This window comes from Hippoglossus hippoglossus, chromosome 8, assembly GCF_009819705.1.
Source record: "Hippoglossus hippoglossus isolate fHipHip1 chromosome 8, fHipHip1.pri, whole genome shotgun sequence".
Lineage (NCBI taxonomy): Eukaryota > Metazoa > Chordata > Actinopteri > Pleuronectiformes > Pleuronectidae > Hippoglossus > Hippoglossus hippoglossus.
Window position 1 is genome coordinate 16968639 of NC_047158.1, and position 26084 is coordinate 16994722.

Below are 26084 nucleotides of genomic sequence, written 5' to 3' on the forward strand. Positions count from 1 at the left end.
TAGCAAATGTCAGCAAATTTAAAATGTGTGCCTCTGCAGGACATTCATTTAAGCATACAAACAATTACACACACATGCACACCATATGGCGTTGCATGCGTCATCAGCACACACTTAAGTGTGTTTTCCCTTCCTGTTGTAAATGGAGAGGAAGTCAATATATGTTCTAGCTATCTATAGTAAGAAAGAGCTCAATATGAAATATAATACAGGTCATGTTTTTTATGATTAACCAGAGGATATTAAGTTAGAGAAATTATTGAGAATAATCTGTAAACTATTCATTGTTAATTCAGCAGAATGTAATAGAATGCTATCAGTGAATTTGTGTGTATTGTATAGGCCAGGATGTTTGTGTTGTGTGTGGGAGGAGCCGGGCCTTAATCTCCCTCTTCTATATCTGATCATATATGACCCAGAATCAATGAGAGAACAAATGACCATTCAAGACATTTGAGTTTAATCTCTTGGCTCAGCTGTGTCCCTGAGCAGTCGAGCTCCTCCTGCGTCTCTGTCGTGTTTCTACAGTTCTGGTAAAAAAGAAAAACATTTAATTAATGGCAGCTCTGCAGATCATAGATTTGCCTCATTACCTTTGCCAAGGAGGTTATGTTTTCATTGGTGTTTGTCTGTTAATTAGCAGGATTATCCAAAAAACGACTGGATTACTATGAAACCTGGGAGGATGTGGTGTCAGGAAAGAATCCTGGTGTGGATCCGGGCCAGGGGGCAGATCCAGGATTCTTTTATTCAACATTGTTGTTGATTTTTCAGATTATATATGAATCTAATTGAAAAAAATGGCAAATATACGGGATTGTTATCGATGATAAATTGCAAATATTAGTGCAATTTGATCGAATTTAATGGGACTGTTGAGTCTCGTATGTGGTCTATTGATCTAGTTCCATAAATTAAAGGAAGTTGTGTGTTTTGTTGTGTTTTGTGTTATCCACGTACACATGCTGCCAACAAGCCCTCCGCCTCCACTATCACCAGTTTAGTGCTGCTAATATTCTGATGAGTCAATCATATGGGTATTTGTGTGTTTTGGCAAAACTAAACTGACCTTTTTTCCTTCAACTGCTAACAAATACTGGTTGGTGCGATGAGCAGCATATTTTTAACCCCCCCACATATTTGGTGTACCATGACACCAGGAGCCCCATGGAGAAAAGTCAGGACTCTTGTGAGTTAGGTCCAGAGACAGACATAGTCAGGCTATGTACAGTGTATGAAGAGAGACAGACAGAGTGAGACATAGAGACGGGCCGGGGTGTTTTTGGGTGGATGTGGAGAGTCAGTGATCTACGTTCACTGCAGAATCTAAATTATTTATTGGCCTTTCTCCAGCTTGCAACTGTCAGCTGATAACTACACAGACTTAACATCAGCTTTTTAAGTGTGTGTGTGTGTGTGTGTGTGTGTGTGTGTGTGTGTGTGTGTGTGTGTGTGTGTGTGTGTGTGTGTGTGTGTGTGTGTGTGTGTGTGTGTGTGTGTGTGTGTGTGTGTGTGTATGTATGTGGTTTTGTTCTTAAGATATATCAGGTAGGGTTAGGACAACTATCGCTACGGCAATATATCGTCGTCCTGACTCAAGTGTTTAAAATTACAATTTATGTTTTAATAAACCAAATTGTGTCAATAAATTCACAATTCCTTCACTTTACCTCTTTAGGGACATGTTGTATTCTTCAGTCAGACATATAATGATGTATAATTATATGATTGTATTGCAATATATATACATATATATTATCACAGAATCACTGTATCGTGATATTATCGTTATCGTGGCCCATGTATCACATATTGCATCATGAGGTATCCGGCTGTTCCCCCCCCCTAATATCAAGTGTTACCAACCTCTTACCTTTCACAACCCAGCAAAAAGGAGTTGTGTGAGTCTGCGCTTTGTGGGATACAATGATCTGTTCTTAAGCAGAGGAGAGAGAGAGAGAGAGAGAGAGAGAGAGAGAGAGAGAGAGAGAGAGAGAGAGAGAGAGAGAGAGAGAGAGAGATGGAGGTAAAAGGCTGTTTCTGTCCTTGTAATGTGCAGCTGAAGTCGAGAGATGGACGACGGAGAGACAGAAATAGAGGAGGGAGGGAGATAGTCAGTAAGACGGAGACATTATAGAGTGGAATGGACTAATGAGAAACAATGGAGAGGGAGAGAGGGAATCAAACTGCCTGTCTGCATATAAATCATTTAACACAAAGTGGTGGAGAGACAAACGCTCAGGGTTGGCCGGCAGCTACACTGCAGCCAGAACACACGTCAACCTGTTTGTGTCGCTTCGACATGCATTGTGTTGACAGAGTATTCATTCCTCCACTAACCCAACCAACAGTGACACGTCCAATCCAAATCATAACCAATGTTCTTAACCAGGAGTTATTCTCCCTGTAGGGTCTAGTTTTTTGGTCCTTGAATGGGAGGAGACTTTCCTTACTGTAACAGATTAAACATATTTCACAACTGCACACACACACATTGAAAGTGCCACTTTTTCCTCTTCTCTCTCTCTCTCTCTCTCTCTCTCTCTCTCTCTCTCTCTCTCTCTCTCTCTCTCTGACATTTCTTTCCGTTTTCTTCAATCTCCACCCCTGCATCTTGTTCTGCTTCTAATTGGACGTTTCATCTTTTTGTGAAGCAAATTATTACTATTCTTATTATTTATTTTTGTTAAACAATTAGACGTTTTGGGGATATTGTGCAGAAATAATCCTGGTGACTTCTTCAGTTGTTTTTTGTGCTCGTAATTGTCAGCAACACGAGGTGCATGTGGTGTGTGTGTGTGTGTGTGTGTGTGTGTGTGTGTGTGTGTGTGTGTGTGTGTGTGTGTGTGTGTGTGTGTGTGTGTGTGTGTGTGTGTGTGTGTGTGTGTGTGTGTGTGTGTGTGTGTGTGCGCCCTCTGGGCTCAATCTGCCTACCTCATACCTTTGACTGTCTGGTAATAAATGTGTGAATTGATCCATATCCCGAGTCCCTACAGGCAGACTCGACACTGGGGTTTGCATGAGCACGCACACATGAACATACACACACACACACACACACACACACACACACACACACACACACACACACACACACACACACACACACACAGTAAACACTAGCAGATATAGAACCAAATTGAACCTATAAGAAAGCCTAATCTATTTAGATGTTTTTCTTCTTCTTTTTCACACTTGGAAAAATACTTCATGTTTTTTTTAATATGTGCAGTGAATATTTTTTCATCTGTATTGTATATTGTTGTCTTTGACAAAAGTGACTTGGTGTGTGTGTGTGTGTGAGTCTGTGAATATATTTGTGTGTCCTGTTCTTACATTGAGGTGGATGAACACTGAGGTAATGCAAGGTAGTGCGGAATCTACATTTCACTTTCTCTCTGTCACTCTTCTTCTCTTATTTTGAAACAGTTGATATTTCCACAGAAAGTAGTGTGATGAATGAAACGATGTGAGGAAGCTCACAGATTAACTCAAATGAAGCATTTAACTTTCAGACCAAATGATTCACAATATTGTTTCGGTGTAGTATTTGTTTTCTCATCACAGCATTTGAATTAGTTTTTTTTATCTCAAATTAAATCACAACAATCAAGTATGAATGTTTTCTAATAGAAACTGAAGAACTTTTTGTTTGTCATTAGAAAAAAGAGGGCAGGTCATGAAGAGGAAAGTCTTTACGACAGAGATCACTGATATTCCACTGGCTTAAATTCTTATTGGTAACAAATTGCCTAATGAATGAAAGTAAATTGAAAGCGACTTGGTAACGTGCTGTCAGGGAGGTGTGTGAGTCACTAGATACAAAGGCAAAGCTCCTCTTTATTCAGATTGCAAATTGAGCTTCTCGAGTCTGATAAATGCCTCACGTCGGCAGTTTCTTTGATGCATGGCCCTTCTAACATATATGGCGATTGAGCAATGGAAGCAAAATCAATACGGAAACATGCTGCTGCATAGCAACAGGACAATAAATCACACTAGAAATATCTGGTATCAGTAGCCGTGCACTGGCAAATTCTGCTGAGCCCACTGCCCGAGTCAAACCTTGTGTGTGCAGATGTTTTACACCACATCAAATTCATTTAGTGGAGTCTTAGTTCACCGTTACATCGCTCCGGACAAGGCGTCGCCTGTTACCTTCATCCTAAAATACCTGCGCTGACATGACACATCGGATGTGGTCGGAATTTAAAAGAGAAGCTTTTACACGGCAGAGATCAGAATGAAGGTTCAGCACAGAGGACATGTCTCCTTGCATTGTCTAAAATAACCTTGTTATAATGAAAGGAGTTATTGTTTTTGGGACCAGTTTAAACCTGTTAAAAGATCTGATATCGATGAACAAACATTCTTACAGCTTTGATGGACCCCCCCCCCCCCCCCCCCCCCTTGGTTCCCTGGGCTGGTCCAGTGTGTGTCCATGTTTATTGTCTTCACACCGGACAGAGGATTGATATTTCTCTCTCCCTGTCCTCTCCCTCAGCATTTTTCTTCTCATTCCCCTTTCTCTTAGCTGTGCATTCTGGCTCTGTTGAATAATTCAGTTTCAGTTGCAGGCTAGTTTGGACGTGTGTGCACATTAGGTGTGTGTGTCTTTGAGAGTGCGTGTGTGTCTGTGAGTGTGTGTGTGTGTGTGTGTGTGTGTGTGTGTGTGTGTGTGTGTGTGTGTGTGTGTGTGTGTTCGTGTTCGGGGGGGGCAGTGACGTGGGGCAGAGCTATTTTTGGTATTGGGATACGTGGAGAGAGAGAAAAATAGAGACAGAGAGAGAGAGAAAGAGAGAGAGAGAGAAAGAGAGAGTCTGTGATGGATTGATTTTTTTATTTTTTTTTCCGGGCCCGTGTTCTTTAGTCATGTGCCTCAGCTGTTACTAGACAAACCCTGCGCTCTTGTGTTGGTGCACACTCGCGTACACAGACACATGCACACACATGCACGCACACTTTGGCAGACAAAACAGACGAGTGCACATAGTTAAATCTGCAAGTACTGTCAGGTACACATTCATATCAACACACCTGCACCGCCATCCTGAACAAAAAATGTCACATACTTCACACTGATACACACACACACACACACACACACACACACACACACACACACACCCCAGCGTCAGCATCTTGTGCAAAATGACAGCTTGGCTGTATGTGGGTGAAAAGCGAGAGGCGGTGGCAGGGGTGAGATAGCGACACAACATATGCCATATGGAATAGCCAGCGAGGAGGAGAGGGTGTAGCGCCTATACACAGCGCCTGATGCTGAATCAGAATGAGGGAGGCCAAGCAGGGCTAAACTGGCCTTCAGGCACTTCTGTTTGTTTCGGCAACGCAGCCAAACATGCTGCTAAAGTGGAATAAATGTAAAATCATTATAGTTTTTGTTGCCTTGAGGACAATGCGTTTGGTTTGGGGTTTGTCCCAGATCGTATTTTGATCCAAGTTGTTGTCCTGCGTTTGGTTGCGGGTTGAATGCGACAGCAAAAGTAGATTCTCTCTTTGCATTTAGAGATTGAGGAATATTGTCCCATGATACAGTGCTGCTTAGCGGAGGCCATTTTCTTGCTGTGGAGAGCCCTCACAGTCAAATGAGTGTATTGTCTTTCCTTGCATATGAAATTCTATATTCAATTGACTCCATGTTGTATTGGTTTTTCTTTCTTCTTCTTGGCTTTAAACTAGAATCACTAGACCCTTTTAAATCTTGGCCTAACAATGGGAAAACTACTTCTTATTTTCCAAACATAAATATTAAATAAAGATAAACTTACACTGCAAGATATAATATCATTTTTGAAGGTTGGGACCATAGACTTTATATAAAGATGGACGACTTCCCACTATAAAGCCAAAATATCCTGGATAAGAGCGCTGCCATCTGTTTGGAGCCAGACTCGATGTTACACCATGTTTTTATCGCATCAACTAACTAATTAAAACCAAACAATACCTAAAATAACAAAACCATATTTGCCTTTTTAGTTTGGTCCATGTCCCATCAACTAACACGGAGGAGACAGGATTTAAGACCTATTCTTTAACCATCCACCAGGTGGCTTCACTTTTGGGAAGCTGTCATGTCGTCACTCACATGACCTTAATGTAAATAAAACACTTTTGCATGGATTTTATAAATGCACAAATGTTTGCACACCCTTTTTTCTTTATTATCTACATGTCTTCAATTTTTTGGAGCTATTGTAATAAACCCAATTTAGCCTCGGGGATCAATAAAGTTTTTCTGATTGTGATAAGATGAGGGCAAATCTTAAAACTAATTTAATTTGACTGCTCACCTGTGTAAAGTTATACCTTTATATTCCTGCCCTGAACAAATACGGATGAGATGATGCACATTTTTTTCCTTCTATTTGTTTAATAGGATATAATCTCATTATTATTTTGTGAAAGTTGGGTTTCCGCAACGCCCATAACACCCGCGTGTGCGATGCCCTTGCACTCCAGCCATGTCTCTTATCTTTTATGGCTGCTGATTATCGAAATAATTAGATGGGTCTCAACCACAGCGCTTAATCTTATTCATTTTTATCAAATCATCGCTTCTGAGGGAAAAGTGACAAGAAAATGAAGTAATCATTCGAGCTGTTCTGCCGCTGCTCTGCTGCATAATGTAACAGAACGGAGAGAGAGGGACGGAGGGAGGGGAAAGGAGGGAAGGACACATAGAAGCTGAGTGAGGAAGGAAAGGGAAGGTTGCAAAGTGACAGTTCTGCTTCTTATGTTCTTTTTCTACGTGTAAAGGATAACACAAAACACAATTAGAATAAAACTTTCTCACATGCGAAAGCTTTTAAATACCATGAATTCATGTATGCAGCAAAAGCAAAGTACATTCATGAGTTTTAGTTTATGTTCATGGAAAAGGCTGAGAAAAGATGTTAAGGCAACATACCTTCTTTACACTGTACCCACCAGGCACAACAGAGGGAGGAGACTATATACTGGACATTAATCATTCTGCTTGTGGCTCCGTTAGTTTCTCTTGATTGCAAAGCCGGACCCTCGTCGCTCTCAAGTTTATAGATTTATACAATGACCTGATTGCTACTATAGATCCAGGTTTTTCTCAGCTATACACGTGTTAATACAGTAAACAAATAAGAGTGGTGGTATTTATTAGAAATAGTGAGTGAGAGCGGCCTGCGTGTGCCATCATGCTTCGTGTTATTAATAGGAAGGCTGGCACCTCCCCAAAGGGTGGCAGCTGGTCTGGACTCCATTGGCAGACAAGTGTAGCGTAGTGGAGTCTCGAGGTGGTGTATGTATGTAGAGCACATATATGAGTGTGGATACCTGACCCGGGTCCCATTGGGTACCGATGAGTCGGCCCGGGTTCGGACAAAAGGTTTGAGATGAGATTCAGGTTTTAGTCACGTTGATTGGGTTTTCTACTAAATGTATCTCTGCTGCACATGCCTGTAATTGGGGAAAACATATTTCTTGGGTCGGGCTTGGACACAGAGAACTGAATGCCTGTCGGGTTTGGGTGTGGCTCGAGTAATTCTCTCTCTGGCTCAGTCGGGTTTGGACAGAAAGTCGTGGCCCAAGTTATGTTTTCATCTGCATTTGTTCGTTCGTTGGCAGGATTGTCATGGAACTTCGGTTCGGGGAGGAAACCATTCAAATTTGAGGGGGCAGGTGCAGGAATCACTTGCGTCAACATTCATGAGATCGTGAGCGTTTGTTTGACATTATCACCAATTTCCTTATTCCAATAATTCCTGGATGTTGATGCCCGAAAAATCTGGCCTATTTAGGGAGCTGATATCTATGAGTGTGTGTGATTTTGGTGCAGCTTGATTAGATAACAGGGGAGTGTTATGCTCTCTGTGAGTGTTGGTGCTGAGACGTTTCACTCGTGTCGATGCATGGAAGCAGGTGAAGGCTGCAGTGGTTCCATACCAGTGGCACACTTACATACTGTATGTGACAGTATGATGTATTGCCTCCCACCCACTCTCCTATGTTCCTTTCATTCCCCCTCCCTTGCTATACGTGTGTGTGTGTGTGTGTGTGTGTGTGTGTGTGTGTGTGTGTGTGTGTGTGTGTGTGTGTTCAGCCACTAACCTACTTTTGACAGAGCATATACACCAGCTCAGGAGAAGAAAATGCCGCAATACTTTCACACCGCTCTGTCATTCTCTCAGTTTATCCCTCATTCAGCACTCCCGGGCTCTTCGTCTCTGCCCTTCCCTCTTCCTCACTGTTGTCTCCCTGTCTCTGCTACGTCCCCCCCCTCCCCATCCCTCTTTTTTATTCCTCACCACTCACTCTTTTCAATCATTCTGTGCCCACAGGACAGTTCCTCTCCTTCATTCTTTCTCTGTCTCTCTCTTCCACTCTTTCATTTAGTCTTTCATATATTTCCCTACCATGCAACCTTATTTCTCATTCTCTGTCTCTTGCTGTTTGTGTCCACGCACATTTGCTGATGCGGCATCTCTCCTTCCTTCTCTCTCCCTCTCTCTTTCGATATTGAATGAAGATGGCATGATAGGGATTTGGATGATTGATGGACGTGCTGGATGACAGAAAGGTGGATGGAGGAAAAATGGGAAGGAGGGATGTGAGAAAACAGGAGAGAGAGAGAGAGAAAGAAGAAGGGGAAAGAGCAGAGAGGAAAAGACATGTTGGAAAGAATGAGGAAGAGACGGAAAGATAGAGGGATGGAAGAAGGTGTGGGGATTAGGAAGTGGAGATGTATAGGAGAAAGAGATGAGGTTTAACCGGTTAGAGAGAGGGAGAAATATATCAGTGAGGAGCAGGCGGGGGCTTTACTGAGGAGGAGAAAAGGTGGAGAGGGAGGGAAGATGGAGACTGTACGGAGGGGTGATGGACAAGGTTAAGAAAAGGCCAGTGCCAGTGTGTATATGCGTGTGTGCTTGCGTCATTTGGCTCCAGTGAGGGCCTCACTTCCTCTTTTCTTGGCGCACCTCTCCGTCTACGACCTACTGCTGTCCCCATTACACTATGTATGTGTATATATATATATATATATATATATATATATACACACACACCTGCCCAGATAATAAAAAGCAAACGTGTGCAGAACTATGGGTACAGTGAGAGACACAAGGGAAGCAAAAGAGAGAGAGACTGAAGAAAACATCAGTAAGATGAAGGGAGAGAGAGGATGAGAGCAACATATTTTGATCTCTCTGTCTCTCTCTCTCACACCCGTGATTCTTCCTCTTTTATCTCAGCCATGTTGCTCGATCTATTGAGGAAGGAGGAAGAGGAGATTTATTATTAAAAGGTTTATGGCACAGCGTGAGTCATGTGTTGAATTTTGTATATATATGTGTATGTGTGCACAGGAGGCTTCTTGTGAATATTTCACGCACCTATAACTACGAACGTCAGTGTTTCCTATAAGGAAGATTGGTGTGCGGACAGACTTAACATTAGAAATATGGTACAACCAAGATTATTAGTATAAGAGTATTATTGCAACTTTTTCTCTTAAAATGTTATGACTTAAATTTCGAATAATCCTTTTTACCCCCCCTGGTACCATCCAGATTTCATGTTTGGAAATTTTTTCCGTCTGATCTTTCTCTCCCATTTCTTCTGCCCTTTCTTCCCCTGCCTCCCCTCTTCTCTCTCCCGCCCCTCATCCATGTTCCCTCTCTCTGCCTGGTACACTTGATAATCACACAAATTGATATGATAACTAGCAATTGCTTCAGTCTTCAGTCCGCTATAACGTGTGGAGAAGAAGCTCAGGTTGCAGTATCGTAGTTCCTGAAAGGGAAGAGAGGCCGGATAAGAGCTAAACTAAACCAGCTTGGACGTGAAAGAAGAGAGAGAAGCATTGTGCTGCCACTTTTGCTGGTCAGTGCCTACTGCCATATTTAGCTTGAAACAGTAAGCATCTTTTGGATCTTGCCACAGAGATGGCCGGTTTGTATTTGTATGTATATTGTCACTTGCATTAGGTGAGTGGTGGATCCTCGATTGTCAGTTTCCTGTTTGTCAGTGGCTCCATCTGTCCCCCCCGGCCTCCTTGTGCCTCTCTGCCTCTCTCCCTCTCTTTCCCTTTTTTTTTCCAATCTGCGACACTCTGCCCTCTCAGAGCCCAAAACGTACAAATACATACATGCATGTACACGCACTCACGTTAGTACACACACATAGCTTGGGGGGGGCAAGGAGGCTAATTACATGGTGCCCTGGGTGTTAGAGCAACGTGTCCCTGTGTGGAGCGGTCAAACACGCGTACACACATTGTGGTGTACGATCAGGCGATCATGACCAGAGAAAACAAACTGCGTATGTATGCCAGCATGTGTGTAACGAAGTTACACACATACACGCACACACGCACACGCGGGATGTATGATTCCATAAATAGCTCTGCCTTTCTTCCTTCACCATTCAAACTTTCCCCTCCTCCCCTCCGCCATGGGAATGTTTTTTCCCAAAGGAAGCAAGCAAGTAGGAAAAGGGTGAAAGAATAGAACAGGAACAGACTGGTGCTCATATCCCTCCTTCATATACAGTCGATATTGATACTTCACTATACTTTATATTCATTTTAAAATGTCCTAATTGTCATCTTTCTATCCTCATCGTCTTTTTCTTCCTGTGTCCGTCCCTCCCTCTGTCCTGATCCCTCATTCATCTCTACGATTGCACTCACTCTCTCTCTCTCACTCTCTCCACTCACTCTCGCTCCTATTTTAAATCTAACTATTTATCTTGTGACCTTAACCAGACAGGAGGATTGATTTAAAAAGACACTGCCTCTGTGTGTGTGTGTGTGTGTTTGTGTGTGCGCATTAGAGAATGTGACAAACAAAATTAGTTGTACAATGAGACACTCCCTCCTTCGTCTCTCTCTCTCTCTCTCTCCCTCTCTCTCTCTCTCTCTCTCTCTCTCTCTCTCTCTCTCTCTCGGTGAACTCGCCCTCGGACGTTATGTACATGGAGCCAAACGGTGATGTCACAATAAATCTCACTCAGTCTCCGGGCCACGGTATCACACACTAACACTTTCATACAGCCCCATGTTGCTGTTTGTGTGAGTGTTTATTTGTTTTGTTTGGTCTGTGTGGGCGGTGTGTTACCAGAACATACACTTAGCAGAACATATTTAACTGACTCATAATGATAGCTTGTGTGTGTGTGTGTGTGTGTGTGTGTGTGTGTGTGTGTGTGTGTGTGTGTGTGTGTGTGTGTGTGTGTGTGTGTGTGTGTGTGTGTGTGTGTGTGTGTGTGTGTGTGTGTGTGTGTGTGTGTGAGAGTGTGTGTGAGTGTGTGTGTGTGTGGGTGTGTGTGTCAGCGAGAGGCCAGACATCAGTCCCTCAGAGCTGTAGTTCTGGTCCAGGTTTTTAAGTCTGACCTGTTAGATTCTGTTCTGATTTTTAAACGCCGCAAAGGTTTCATTTGTGTTCCTCGATGTTGGGTCCTATTCACGTCCTGCCACTATTTCCATGAACACATTCTTGTAAATGCAGTATAAGGAATGGATGATATGATAAATATTCACTACAGAGTAAAAATATATATATCTATGTGTAAACAGTACATTTTTGTAATGAATCTGTATTGCAGGTTTGTGCCTTTGTCTGAGTATAGAGAGGTCTGTTGAAAAATGTGTTGACAATAGCATGTACGCTTAATTGAAACCCCGTCATTGAGCCACTTCAAACCAACAAAGTCATATTGATACGACATATTGTCAAATGTGTGAAGACCAGACTGTAGATAAAGATGGACGACGTATCTGCACTTCCTCCCACCAATCCAGAAATAAAGCTTTTTTTACTGTCCCTGGTGAAAACTGGCACAAATATGTGTTGATGAAGGGATGTGATTATCTTAATCGATGCAGCATATTGCAGCAAATCTTGTTGGAAAATTATAAAGGTGACTCACATGATTTTATGATTATGTACAACAACAAAAAAAGCACCTATCATGCCAAGCTGTACTTTTTAACTGTTCAGATTTATGGTTGTGGAAGTTGTTTGTTCCTTGACTGACCTTCTTCACTCCATTTGAGTGGATGATTCTCGCCACCATCATTGCCAACTGCATCGTCCTGGCTCTGGAACAACATTTGCCCGATGGAGACAAGACGCCGCTGTCTGAACGCCTGGTGAGTTAAAAAGACACGGGACTGTGTGGGAGTCGTATGTAAACATGATTAAATCCAGGTGACAGTTCAGAGTCCTTATTGATTTTGCTTCAGTGGAGGATGTATGCAGCTACTCAGCTAAGAGAGGCAAAGAAAACGAGGATGGTTTCTCACCTCGAAAACTATGACACGAGAGAACCATACACATTCTCATAGATACCATTATATTGTATAGGATTATGCAGTGCAGTATTTAGAAAGACGCATTATCACAACAATAAATAAGAATGTTGTGTCTAAAATAGAGTTGTAAAGTAATTCAATAATTAATCTAAATAGTGCGTATATAGTGATTAATTAAATAAAATGAATCTCATATCAATATTTGCTGTGAAAAGCAAGTTAAATATTGCATTTACAAATCTTTTGGCAAAAGGTAGATGGCAGCCTGCAAAGAAATGTCCACATCCTATATTGTGTCAAGGAGCTTTATAGAGTGCAATTAATCTATTTTCTTTTAATCAGAATTAACTTTTATATAGATTTACAAAGTTAGAAAAGACCCCAGATCCTCTAGCTACCAACATCTCTCTCACTTTATCTTGTTTCCTTCTTAACCTCCCTTCGTCCTTCTTTTTCCTTTCTTTTCCCCCCCTTCCCTCCTTCGTTCGCTCTCTCTCCCCTCAGGATGACACCGAGCCGTACTTCATTGGGATCTTCTGTTTTGAGTCAGGAATAAAGATCCTGGCTCTTGGTTTCGCCTTCCACAAGAACTCCTACCTGAGGAATGGATGGAACGTCATGGACTTCGTGGTGGTGCTCACAGGGTGAGTGGCGAGCAAACAGACACGAGCCAAACACATGTGCAGTGCACACACGCACAGCTTGTAACCTGCATGAAGACAAAAATTCTGTGTGTGTGTGTGTGTGTGTGTGTGTGTGTGTGTGTGTGTGTGTGTGTGTGTGTGTGTGTGTGAGCGAGCGGGCGGGTGTGTTCCCTGCTCCTTTGCCCTAATGAATGGCCCCATTCTGTGCGAGGCAGCAGTCAGATCACAGAGCAGAGCTGCAGGTAGCCAACTACCCGGGTAGTGAACAAATGTCACCACAATACACAGAGACAGGGGGTGGGGCGGGGGGGCGCAGAGGGAACAGATATTAGAGAGACTGAAGAAAAGAGGAGGAAAAAAAATCACTGGTGTTGGACAAATTAGCTTAATTTGGAGAAATATGGCGTTAATCAGAATTATTGTGCAGAACCACTTCAATTATCTGCGGAGCGATATAATCTGTGAGTCAGCAGAATAAAACGAAATAAACTGTCTCTCTTGATGATCAGAGTCTATAACACACATTTAGACTTTGGGAGAGAATGAATCAGATCCATAAAGTGAGTAAAAAGTAAGTTACAGAAAACAAAGGCAATGGCTCCATATGAAAATATCCACTGTGAACAACCGCTGGCCACATTCTTTTAGCCGTGTGAACACGGGTTTTGTGTGCCGGGCCACACATGAGCGATCGCCTACTCAGCTGACGTCCTCTGACCTGCCACAGTTTCACAATGAACCATAAATATTTCCCATACATTGATTTATTTGTGGCCACTGCCACCTTTTCAACAATGACCACCACATATTGATTTTCTTTTTTTTTTTTTACTATTTCAAATGAGTAAAACCTTATTTCATTGTGAGGCTGCACTGAACGCAGCACATTGATTTGCTCAGCCTCTCCTTGGCCCACACTTCCTTTCTCTCTTTCTGTCTCTCTCCTACACACACACACACGCACACAGACACACACACAGACACACACAGACACACACACAGACATCCATCTAACATTGTCTGACAGGCTAAAAACAACATTGTTTGGTCTCTAATAAAAATTACGTACAGCTCTCGAAAATATTGAAGAGACCACTTCAAGATTATCAGTTTTCCTGGTTTTTATTATTATTTTATTATTTATAGGTATGTAAATTTTGTTCTATTCTTTAAGCCACAGACAAAATTCCAAATTCAACAGACATTGTAATGAAATGAGTGGCGTACATGTGCAGATACAGATTCAAGACAAATCTGGAGTGGTCTCTTAGTTTCTTTTCCAGAGGAGGGAAGTGAGGTCCGATCATAAGTGCTCCGAGACACTGACAAACTTATGATTCAATCACGGATGCCAGGAATGAGCAGGGCCTTTGTTTTTAACACCAGTCCCAGATTGATACCTGGTCTGAGAGATGAATGGCCTTAAACCTAATTTACAGCTTGTGGGAAAGGCTGTGTCCTGAAATGCATTTCACCTCAGGCAGATCCGAGTGTGGTCTTCACACATCCTACACTGCAGGAAATGATGGAAAACAAATGAGGGATAGTGGTACAAGGCCGTCAACATAAAATAGCCTTATCTTATTTATGATTTTGACATATTATTTTAAAGCTCAGTGAAATGGTGAAGATGAGGGCAAAGGGAAGAAATGGGATGCAGTCTGGGGCCTGTGACGGAAAGGGTGTCAACAAGGGAGAATTAAGACCCTTGATAGGATTAGCTTGATGGAATTACTGTACCGATTAGATTATGGGTCATAGAAATGGACCAGAGTAAATAGATGACATAATGCAGTGACAGAAATAAAGCTTCACGATCACATGTACTCAAACGCTGGTTTTTCAATTTTATACCCATCATGTCATGTGTCTGTTAGTGCATCCATCCGTGTGACATGTGACTGTATGAAATGTCATTCCTTCTTTTCTTTCATATCCACGAAAGCGCTGCAGGCTGTGTGCTGATGTGTTTGCAGCTGTCACACGCTGGTCTGTGTGCCACAGTTTGTATTCACAGATTAACGTGATCAGATGAGTGATGGTTGGTGAAAAGAGGGAAAATCTGCATTAAATGTCTGCGAAGGTCTTACTGTTGCCGACCCTCAGTTAACCGCAGCTCTGAGCTCATGTCTCAGATTTGCCTGAGCACGTCTTAGTATCATCACAAAGCCCCAAGAATTAGTTATAAGTGGCTGTAAAAAAAACCAAAACAGAGATGTTCCAATACCGCATCGGAAATGACTCAGATGGTGCCAAAAATGTAGAGTTAGGTTTAAGTCTGTTTGTTTCACTCAGATAAAAACTGCCTCTTTCTTTTCCTGGAAATCACTTTTTCTTTGCCGCTCCAAAACTGCAGTGGCACTGTACTGCCACTGGCAAGTACTGTTTGTTACAGCGGCAAGGAAGAAGTTATTTCCAGTGGCGTAGCATTAAATGTCAGCAAATTCCCACAAGTAAAACAACGACGTGTATCATACGCAAGATTTCAGTTTGGAAGGGCGACGCTACGTGATTTCCTTATTTTAACTTATTTATATAAAGCGTAGCTGCTTTTTACCAGATCAATTTAAAGGATATTATTATTGTGTTTTCCTTGATTCCTTTATTTGTGTTATTTTTCAGTCATTACAGTCAAACTAGATAATAAAAGAAGATGTTATTCATTCTCTGTTATGTCTTTGTTTTTTAAACCTGAGCCAGGCCATGTAACAATGATAGCAACCATAATTTTCATACAGGGTGAGAAGAATCAGCTGTTAAAATATGATATAAAGGTTGTTGTTTATTAAAATACATTGGCATCATATCATTACTCTGTGTCGGCCGATACACAAAGTCCAGGGAGTGGAATCGGTAATGGGAAGGGAAAAATGATATCGGAACACGCTGTTCTTGATGCCAGGTTCAGTGACCAGCTTTCACATTACATTAATTCTGTCCGTTAAAACCGAAACATACAATAAATCACTGCAGTCTAAATCACACTGTTTCCTGTGCCATTTGCTCGCTTGACAAGTCGTGTGGTAAAACTGTGTGTACCGGCACAGATTGTTAGGTTGAGGTCATCGCATGTGTGTATGTGTGCATGTGGTGATTTGGAAAAAGCTTCATGGGTTACATAAACCCTCCGCATTTTTTGCTGACAAAGCACCGATGAAACTAATGTTCGTTTCTCTCAGCCCTCCCTCCCTCCCTCCCTCCCTCTCCCTCCCTCCCTCTCCCTCTCTCACACACACACACACACACTCTGGCAGAATCTCCTTATGCTTTAATAAGAGCAATCATGAAGCCAAGCTCATCTCGGCGTGCCACAACAGAGAGCCTGAAAGAGAGAAGATGAGAGGTAGAGAGAGGAAGGGAGAGGCCGAGCGGGAGGAAGTGAAGCAGTCCTTAAAACTTCCAGTAAAATGCCTGGTCTCCCATAATCCCCCACCCCTCCCCCCCCGTCTTTTATAATAGGAAATCTTTATATTTTTTGAAAAGTATAAGCCTCTGAGCAAGCATGACACAGCAGTTAAATCTCCTCCGGAAGGCACAGGCACTGCTGCTGTTGCACTGGAGATGCCGCTCCGACATGTAAGCAAAAATGTTTCCTCGCAGTTACTGTCCAGATGACATTAAAGTCTCTAGTAACAACCCCCCCACTCATTTTTTTTTTTTTAAATGTATGCGATTATTACCGTGTTAAATTTAGAAAAAGAACAAACCTGTGCTCGGCTGCAGCTGCTATAGATTCTCTTTTCATTCAGGGGCATCTATCGTGTTTGATGTGAAGTTATTTAAGGACAAAAAATTAAGAGGAATAACAGCATCATCGTAGAAAAAAGGAATTAGTGACTAAGAGAGAGGAAGGAGGCAGAGGACATGCATAATGAAGGATGAGAAGAAGAATGAGGCTTTATGAAATTTGTATTTTAATGAAGCTAAAATTAACTATATATATTAAATATATTAACATTAAAGTGTGTCTCCATGACCTCCATGAGGAAATGACATCAACTTACATTCATTTAGATTGACCCTAATCCTAACCTTAACCCTAAACCTACCCCTTACCTTAATGTAAACCTAAACTTAACCTAAACCTACCCTCTACCACAATCTTAACCTTAACCTAACCTTATTATGTTATGGGGACTTTGTTTTTGTCCTCATGAGGAGACAAATCCCCATAAGGTGCTAGTTTAAACAGCTTTAATTACCTACAACACAAGTTATACATAGATCACACACAGACACACACACACACACAAACAGAGAGGGGTTTTTTTTAGCTCTCGATGAATGGCGGTTGTGTTTTTCGCTCTTTGAACATGAAAGGCTACTTGGCCTTTCTACCCACCTCTGGCTGAAACCTTTGATACCTCACTGACCAGAGCACCCGCACACACCAACACACACACACCAGCACGCACACACACCAACACACACGTTTCCACATTTCCACATCAAACATTCCTTTCCATTTCCCTCTCACCCTGGTGCACTTGCAGGCGCTGTCTTTAAACACATACGAAGACAAACACACAGATGGCACTTAACCTGTCTGCATAGATTAGCTGCTCATTTTACAACCTTGTTGGATTTCGGTAGATTTGTGTCCACCGTGTTTCCGTGCCAAAGTGTGTGTGTGTGTGTGTTGTTGTGAATGTCCTGAGTGACTTGGCACTGGGAAGGAGCTAGTTGTTTTTTATCCCCACCATTGATTATAAGTCCAATTACCCTTAGTTTATAGCCGATCTTGCTTTGCATCCTCCCCTCTGTGCCTCCGTCTTGTTCACTTGTTCATGTGTTTTTTTATCTGGAAAAAACACATGAAATGCAATTTTTTTTAAATTTGCTAAATGTATGATAGAATATTAATAAGAACAACAGATATTCATGTAAACATTTTAACATGAGAGAGCTTTTGTGATCGCGGGGATACGTTAGATGTTAAAATGGTTGATTCGTGGCAGCAGAGGAAAGCAAAGAGGCGAGAGGGGCTGAGAGTTTGGAGGAGAGATGAAGCAGGTTGGTCAGTGATGTGGACAAAGATAATTAGCCACATTTCGCTGAAGTCAGCAGGAACGCAGACGGAGAGAGCTGACGAAAAAGATTGTTTGTATAATGTGTTAGATTCCCCAGAGAAGGGGTCAGCGGGGAGATTGTGTAATAGCAATATTGCTTAATGTGTTTCCCCCGAATCATTTGTGTTTCTCAGGATAAAGAGCAGGTTGTGCGTCTGTGTGTTTGCCTGTGTGTGTGTTAAGTTCAGGTATGTAAGATGTACCGTAGCCTCTCTGTCCCCGACAAGGAGAGATTGCTTTCCATTGGTTATTCTAAATGACCTACTTTCCAGTGTGCATACGTGAAGAAAATTATTCTCACTCAATATGTTTGATCTCCAACCAGAACCTGTTTGCTACACAGATGTGTGTGTGTGTGTGCATGGTTTTTGTCTGCTTGTGTGTGTGTGTCTGTGTACGTGTGTGTTTGTTTATGTGTTTGAGTTGTGATACATTTACATTAAAGAGAGAAGAGCGAAGGATAAAAAACAATCAATCAGGCTCCTCCCTCGGCCCTGTTACCAAGGTGATACAGAGATTCTATCAATGAGCCAAGGTCCCTGTTGCCATGGAAACACTTATGAATGAGAAAGGACCCAGTCACCGTGGAGACGGTGTGAATGAGGAACTGCCTCATCGGCGTGACACTGTTTGTGGCAGCAGATGCTGTAGAGAAAAATTCTTCATCATTTTCTTCATCATCATCATTACCATCCTCATCATTATTATCATTATTATCATTATTATCATTGAATAAATACTATCGTTAATACATATTAAATGCATATATATTATTAAATACTAAAATCCACTCAATGTATTGTAAATAAAAGTCTAATCTTTAATCTAAGATAATAAAAAAAAGTCCCTTTGTAAGAACTGAGCGCAAACTGGCACCAAACATGACACAAGTATCTTTGCTCGAGCCGCCGACCTTCTGGTGGGAGGACGACCGCTCTACCCCTCAGCCACAGTAGTGAAAAGCAATGGCGTGGTTGACCAGACCAACCTGGTCTGAAGTCAGCGTATTTTTTTTACATTTTAACTTGGTATATATTAAGACAGGAATCAACAATAAACCCAGAGCAGATGTGTTTCCTCTGCAGTGAAGTGTTATCTCTCTCACGACCATTATAGCAATCCACCAGGGTGCAAGTGCACCTGGCTTTCAAAGGGAATGAGATGGTGCCCTGGTTGGTTTATTGCATGTTACACACAAAAAACACAGCCACGATTAATTACGTTCAACCCTTTTGAACCAAGTAGATTTGGACACGCTCTGAATCCACTCTGTGCACGTGGGCTTCAGACCATGCACTTAGATTGTTTCTATAATCTTGCCCTTGGTGTTTTTGTTTCAGTGGCCACGGCCTCATTTTTCGCCAGAGTTCATTCGAAGCCATTAACACCTTTTGAAGATTGACTGCTCGCAGACACATGCATGCAACACAACCCACTTGGCTGAAAAAGTGGCATGCAATATTTTCCAGGCGCTGCCTTCTCAGGTATCGTCGAGTCTTTCCTCCGCTACATGTATGTCAGAGGAAAAGCGTCGTGGCAATTTTGATTATTAAAAATTGTGACAAAGATTCATACACGGTTAAATCGGCCAGTACTCGTCACTGCTCCCTGGTTGAAAAACTGAGACACAATTTCAAACATATCTCGGCGATTCATTACTGCAAATCATTTTTTACCAAGAAGGTTATGTTTACACCCCATACGTTTGTTTGTCAGCAAGATTACACAAAACCTACTGGATGGATTTCCAAGAAACTTGGGGTCAAAAAACAACCCGTTCAGTTTTGCTGTGGATCCACGGAAGGAACGGATCCTATAATTTTGGAGTGTGCAATTTGGTGGAGCTTGATTGAATTGAGGGGACTGTTGGGTTTCGATAGTGGTATGTGCTCTTCTGAGAGGCGTCTTGTGACTGGTTGCAATATATGCAAAGGCCTATATCCCAGTACTCCCAGTAATTCAAATAAATATTTAGTATCTCTGAGAAAAAAGCAGATTATAGGATTCATTCAGGGTTCTTTTGGCATGATGTGTTGGCCACGTATGCAGCTGAAGTACAGTAGCACCTCGTGACCAAACCAGGAACCTCTCAGTTACAAGTCAGCCTCTGATGAGGCATTTGATATCACACAATGTCATTACAAGGACCCCAGCTTACTCTGGTGATGGAGCACCTGCCACTGGGGAGCTTGCTGGTAATGCAATGCTGCATTGGAAACCACAGGCGAGTATACCTTTATCCATAGATCCTGGGTCGGTGTTGCTTTTCACTTTGTGCCAATTTTGTGGGTTTTCCAAGCAAAGCTGACTGACTTCAGACCTGTGATTAAGGCTGTGCTGTGTCACCGGGCCTCTTAGTGGAGCAGAGGAAAGTGGAAATGTGTCAGAGAGACAGAACAAAAGAACGAGAGAGAGAGAGAGAGAGAGAGAGAGAGAGAGAGAGAGAGAGAGAGAGAGAGAGAGAGAGAGAGAGAGAGAGAAGTGGGAAAGCGGATGATTCACAGTGTGCGTCAGACGATGGGACTGACTGGAAGTCTGGCGGCACAGGAGAACATCTTAACCCTCTCAAGTGCACACACACACACACAGTCGTGGTGTTTACAAGCGTCTATTCAGATAATGAGCAGCGATACAGGTGCTGCTGCGGCACACACCGCGTTCACTCTGGAGTCTGATGACGGCCTGAAGAGAAATTATTTAAATGTACCCAGATTAAAAATAAGCAGGAAGAAGCAAGTCAGCATCTCTGATTCTCCCCATCTGCCAAGTGCTCCCTCTCTCTCTCACGCTTTGTCTCTCCACACCTTCAACTTTCTTTCTGTCTTCTCTGTCCTGCCGTCTTCCCTCGTCTCCCCATCGCTCTCCGCCTTTCTTTCTTCCTTTTTGGTTTTATAGTCTCTCTCTCATCCTGATACACTTCTAAGTCCTTCCTCACTTGTCAGCTCTATTGATCAGCTCATGCAGGATTTACATAGTGTTCACCCAGTTGCTTCTAATGACCTGGCATGGGTTGGCATTAATGTGTGTGTGTGTGTGTGTGTGTGTGTGTGTGTGTGTGTGTGTGTGTGTGTGTGTGTGTGTGTGTGTGTGTGTGTGTGTGTGTGTGTGTGTGTGTGTGTGTGTGTGTGTGTGTGTGTGTGTGTGTGTAAAAGTGAGAAAGATGGGGCGAAGCAGGGAGAGGCTGACTGACAGTGACAAGCTTGACCAGCTTAAGTATTGATTGCCTGTGCACACGTCTGTGCATTTGTCTCCTTCTCTTTAGGATCCTGTCCACTGTGGGTTCAGATTTCGACCTGCGGACCCTCAGGGCTGTGCGCGTACTGAGGCCCCTCAAACTGGTGTCCGGTATTCCCAGTAAGTCGGAACTCTTCGTCTGACAAATGAATATATACCAAATAGCCTCCATGTCATTGCTTGTTAGTTATATTTCAGTTTCAGGTTTTATTGGAAGACTCGAAGATGCATTTTGTGTCAAGGTTTTCTGCAGCTTCTGTGTTTCTCTGCATAATGCACCCAAAGTGTTCCAACCAAAGTGGTTCTCCTATGCACTCGGCTCCTTTTTAAAATGTTACAGTGGCAGTTGTGTTCCGGCACCACTGCATTGTTATTAATAGCTTTGACTCCACTACAGGGCTGAACAGGCGAACCAAGGCTTACTCATCATTAAAGTCACCAAGCTTCCTGTGAAAACCAAATTAAGAGTCCCATTACAATGTGTGACATACATCAGAAATTAGATTAGTTTCCACATCAATATTTGGCAAGAAATTAAAAGTCACTGAATATTATTTTATTTGTTGAAAAACATATTTATTTTATATTTTAAATGTTTATATTTCAACTAAATGTGTGAGTGATGTAGTCGTAAAGTGAGAGTTTTTCTAGTTTAACAATTAAAAGATCCTTGGACCTAATCCTCGTGGCACAAACTAAGCGTGTACACTGTTTCCTCCAGGCTTACAGGTGGTGCTCAAATCCATCATGAAGGCCATGATTCCTCTGCTGCAAATCGGCCTGTTGCTTTTCTTCGCCATCCTCATGTTCGCCATCATCGGCCTGGAGTTCTACATGGGCAAATTCCACACAACCTGCTTTGACAATCACACAGGTAATGGAGTTGGTGTGTTTGTGTATTTTTGGAATGTGTGTTAATGTTTGTTCGAGTGCACTTCGAATAGTCACAGTGCTAGTTTGTGTAAGAAAAGACAACTTTTCTCGATACGCCGATTGAGGAGGAGTTAGTTTGGCCTATTGAGCTTTTAGGAGGATTCTCGAATGTCCATACAAGTTAAGTAGGTTTGTCCAGTTTGCTAACCACATATTATTATCGTGTGCCTGCCTTCTGTTCTGAAACGCCTCCCCACCTCCACCCATGTCCAGGTGAGATCCGCAAAGAGTTTCCATGTGGGACGGAGCTTCCGTCGCGGCTGTGTCCACAGGGCACCACGTGTAGACAATACTGGCTGGGACCCAACTATGGCATCACCCAGTTTGACAACATCCTGTTCGCTATCCTCACCGTCTTCCAGTGTATCACCATGGAGGGCTGGACCGATCTGCTCTACTATGTATGTACTGCTGAATACATTCACACACTCGGTGACCGAACTCACACCGTTCTGTCAGTTGAAATGATCCTGCTTCGACTGTTTTGCCCTTTTGAACTATAATAACGATTGGTCATTCGTTGCCTCAGCTGCTAACGCTGGCTTTGTTAATTTGCTATCATTCCGTGCTCTGTGAGACAAGTGTGACCTCTGCTCTCTGACCCTTCACCTCCTGAGCAAGGCACTCGTACATGTTTACCATGTGCCCTCGGCTCCACTCTGCCTCCAACGTCTCTCAAACAGTTGCGTCTATTCTCCGGAGACAGTCAAGGAATATATATATATATTTTTGTAACAGAGCCATTTTTCTTTTTTCTTAGGGTTTATACAATGTTGTAAGTTACAATACACACACACAGCATTTCCATGAGTCATCGAATCTGTTAAATCACAACGTGTTAGTGGATGTGACATGGACCAAACTAACAAAGTCAAAGTAAACTGTAAATACATTGGCTCCAAATGTGCAAGATGGCAGCGTTATATCCGGGATATTTTAGCTTCTTTCCTGCAAAGCGGTAGGAAGGGACGCGTCGACCATCTTTATATACAGTCTATGCGTATTACTCATGACATTAAACAGGAGACCCTCAGCCATTGAACAGGACCTGACCCTGATCCGTTTGCTTTCAAGGAAGCATGATCCAAACATGTGACATAATCAGTTAGTTTGTAAATCATTATGTTGCCGTGGGAATTGTACAGAACGGAATTGTTTTATCGTGTGGACCCTGTTTTTTGAGATTCTAATAATAATAATGTTTGACGGGCATTTAAATTGTGGTCATTTTTGGAGGCCATTTTGTTTGGATAAAACTCCCTTAAAATATCTGGAAAAATGATTAATATCGACAACAGTCACATTAATATTTTTAAATCTTTAGTCTGAATCTGCACAAACAAAGCACCTGTCTCATAAATTAATACAATGTAAGTGTTAAGACGTCTGGTGATTTTCACCTGTGCAAACGGTGCATTTACCCATTAAATCGGCAGCAGGTCTCGAACGGTGTCATCGCTCATGCCCAATACTGAATAGTTCCCTGTTGTCATTGGCAACGGTTGCTATGGAGACCAGAGGTAGATGAGGGTCTTTGAGTGTTACTGTAGTCATCTCTTTTTTCCCTTCTCCTCTCCCCCTCAGTTAATCACATTCTCCCCGTTGCTCTTTTTTCTTTCTTTATTCCATCTTTTTTTTTCTCTCCTTATCCTCCCTCCTCTTTCTGTCTTCATTCCTCCCTTCCTTCCTTCCCCCCCTGTCCCTCTCACTCGCTGTCCCTCCTTCCCGCTGCTGCTCTATATTTAAAAGGGCCTGTTCAGTCCAAGTTATTCTTGCAGCTGCCGGGGAGGGGAGCGATAAAAGTTTAATGGTAGAAAAAAGGGTCTGCGGTACGTTGGGTACACAGCGGCCATACCAGGGAAGAAGGAAAGATGGAGGAAGATGGTGGGGGGTGGGGAGAGAGGGGAGAGGGAGGCTATGGGAAATAGAGCAGAATGTGGAGGTGAGAAAGGGTGAAATGAAGAATCAATGTAGAGTCTGATCAGGGACTTTGAGGGAGAATGGAGGGATTGAACAGAGACAGGAAGAGAGTACAGGAAGAAATAAAACGAGTGAGCATCAAGATGAAAGAATTACGTTTGGTAAAAGCGTGAGGAAGCGATTTCGGAGGACGATGAAACCAAAAGGAGAATGAAAACAATGAGGAGTGAACAAAGGAAATGGAAGGAGGGAGAGTCTGGAGAAGAGGAGGATGGTAGAGACGAAGAGGAAGAGAGCAAAGCATTATACATTATTTACTCTGCTCAGAGAAGCTAAATAGAGTGGCAGATATGCATTTACTTATTGAGATGACTTAAAGCAAAGTCATGTCAGCCCTGCTGTTGTTTATATTTCCAGCGGCAGTGGACAGCACTTCTGAGTGCACGGGCCTCCATCTTTTTAATGGCCCCACTGTCTGGGTATTAAATGAGTTTCAGGCAAATGTGGAAAACCTGATCACTCTAAATGAGAATGAGTATTTAGGAACAGTGCCGACGGTGTAGAGCACCTGCACGCAAACACTGTAAATGCATCTTAATTTGACAAAGCTGATCCATGCAGCAGTAGTTATTCTAGCTGTCCAGCCTGCAGACTACTCTACACTGGTCATGCAAGCTCTATATTCGCCTTCTGATAGAGCCGCATCAAAGAAGGTATCATGTCTCAGTCGATCAAATCTTTGGTTGTGATGAGTTGTGGTGAATTTACCATTTCTCGCTTTAATAATCTGTTAACCAAGTGACGCTTCTGTTAGCTTAGGTGCTGTTATATCGAGTTCAGGGGGAAGAGCAAAACATTGATTACTTTGTCTAAAGTGTGTGTGTGTGCGTGTGTGTGTGTGTGTTTCCAGAGCAACGATGCCTCAGGGAGTGCATGGAACTGGATGTACTTCATCCCCCTCATCATCATTGGCTCCTTCTTCATGCTCAACCTGGTGCTGGGTGTGTTGTCAGGGTAAGTGTCACAGTAAAGGTTGTTTATTTGTAATCTGTTTCCTAATATGTAAGATATTAAACCAATATGGGGTTTATTGTATGCGTGCCACACCAACACGGCAAAATGTCCACATAAAAAATGTCCGCTAAGATTGGGTGTTGTGTGTGTGTGTGTGTGTGTGTGTGTGTGTGTGTGTGTGTGTGTGTGTGTGTCTGTGTGTGTGTGTGTGTCTGTGTGTGTGCGTGTGTCTGCAGGGAGTTTGCCAAAGAGAGAGAGCGTGTGGAGAACAGGAGTGAGTTCCTCAAGCTCAGAAGACAGCAGCAGATTGAGAGGGAACTCAACGGTTACCTGGAGTGGATCTGCAAAGCCGGTTTGTACAAACTATTTTTCGCACATAAAGAAACTATTTATTTAAATATTTTGTCCCCAACACTTCAATTCTCAATCCATCAGGAATGTTCTAGACATAACTATGTTGTTATTTTTTGTATTTTACTGTGCATGGATTTGTGGCCTAGAGCAACTGGAATAATATTAGTATAAACAGTTGGAAGATTATTTAAAGTTGAATTACGACATTTTTCAGTTCATCGGTGAACTCAACATGATCTGTCATGTGTTAAATTGCATTTCAGGGGCTTTCACACCTAGATTGTTTGGTCCGGACCTTTTAGAATTTTCAGTTTACTTTAGTATTCCGACTTAATGAAGTGGTGTCAGTCCGGATCAAGTTCAGTTGGTTTGCAGTGTGAAAACCATTAAACGATGGAAGCCTTACTGGTCCAGAAGCCGAGCTCAGGCTCACGGGATAATTTGTCTTCACCTCTGACAACAGAGTGTTAGAATGATGAGATCGTTCATTTGATTGCATATTAACTCGTGTAGAATACTGCGCCTGGAGTTTGTGATGCTGGTACTAAAAACCATAAGGATATTACCATGGCAACAAAATTAACAAAATTAATCACTTATTTCCATTAA

The 26084-nt window shown here is 42.4% G+C and overlaps 1 protein-coding gene across 11 annotated transcripts in view; it reads left to right on the forward strand.

Annotated features, from left to right (window-relative positions):
- cacna1aa (calcium channel, voltage-dependent, P/Q type, alpha 1A subunit, a) overlaps positions 1-26084 on the forward strand; it is an 83794-nt gene that overhangs the window by 6142 nt on the left and 51568 nt on the right. For all 11 annotated transcript variants that reach the window (XM_034593722.1, XM_034593716.1, XM_034593717.1 and 8 more), the window contains exons 2-8: positions 12040-12145; positions 12812-12951; positions 21283-21374; positions 21976-22128; positions 22401-22588; positions 25018-25121; positions 25358-25473. In XM_034593722.1, the coding sequence (XP_034449613.1) occupies positions 12040-12145; positions 12812-12951; positions 21283-21374; positions 21976-22128; positions 22401-22588; positions 25018-25121; positions 25358-25473 (899 nt within the window). The remainder of the gene's footprint in view (positions 1-12039; positions 12146-12811; positions 12952-21282; positions 21375-21975; positions 22129-22400; positions 22589-25017; positions 25122-25357; positions 25474-26084) is intronic.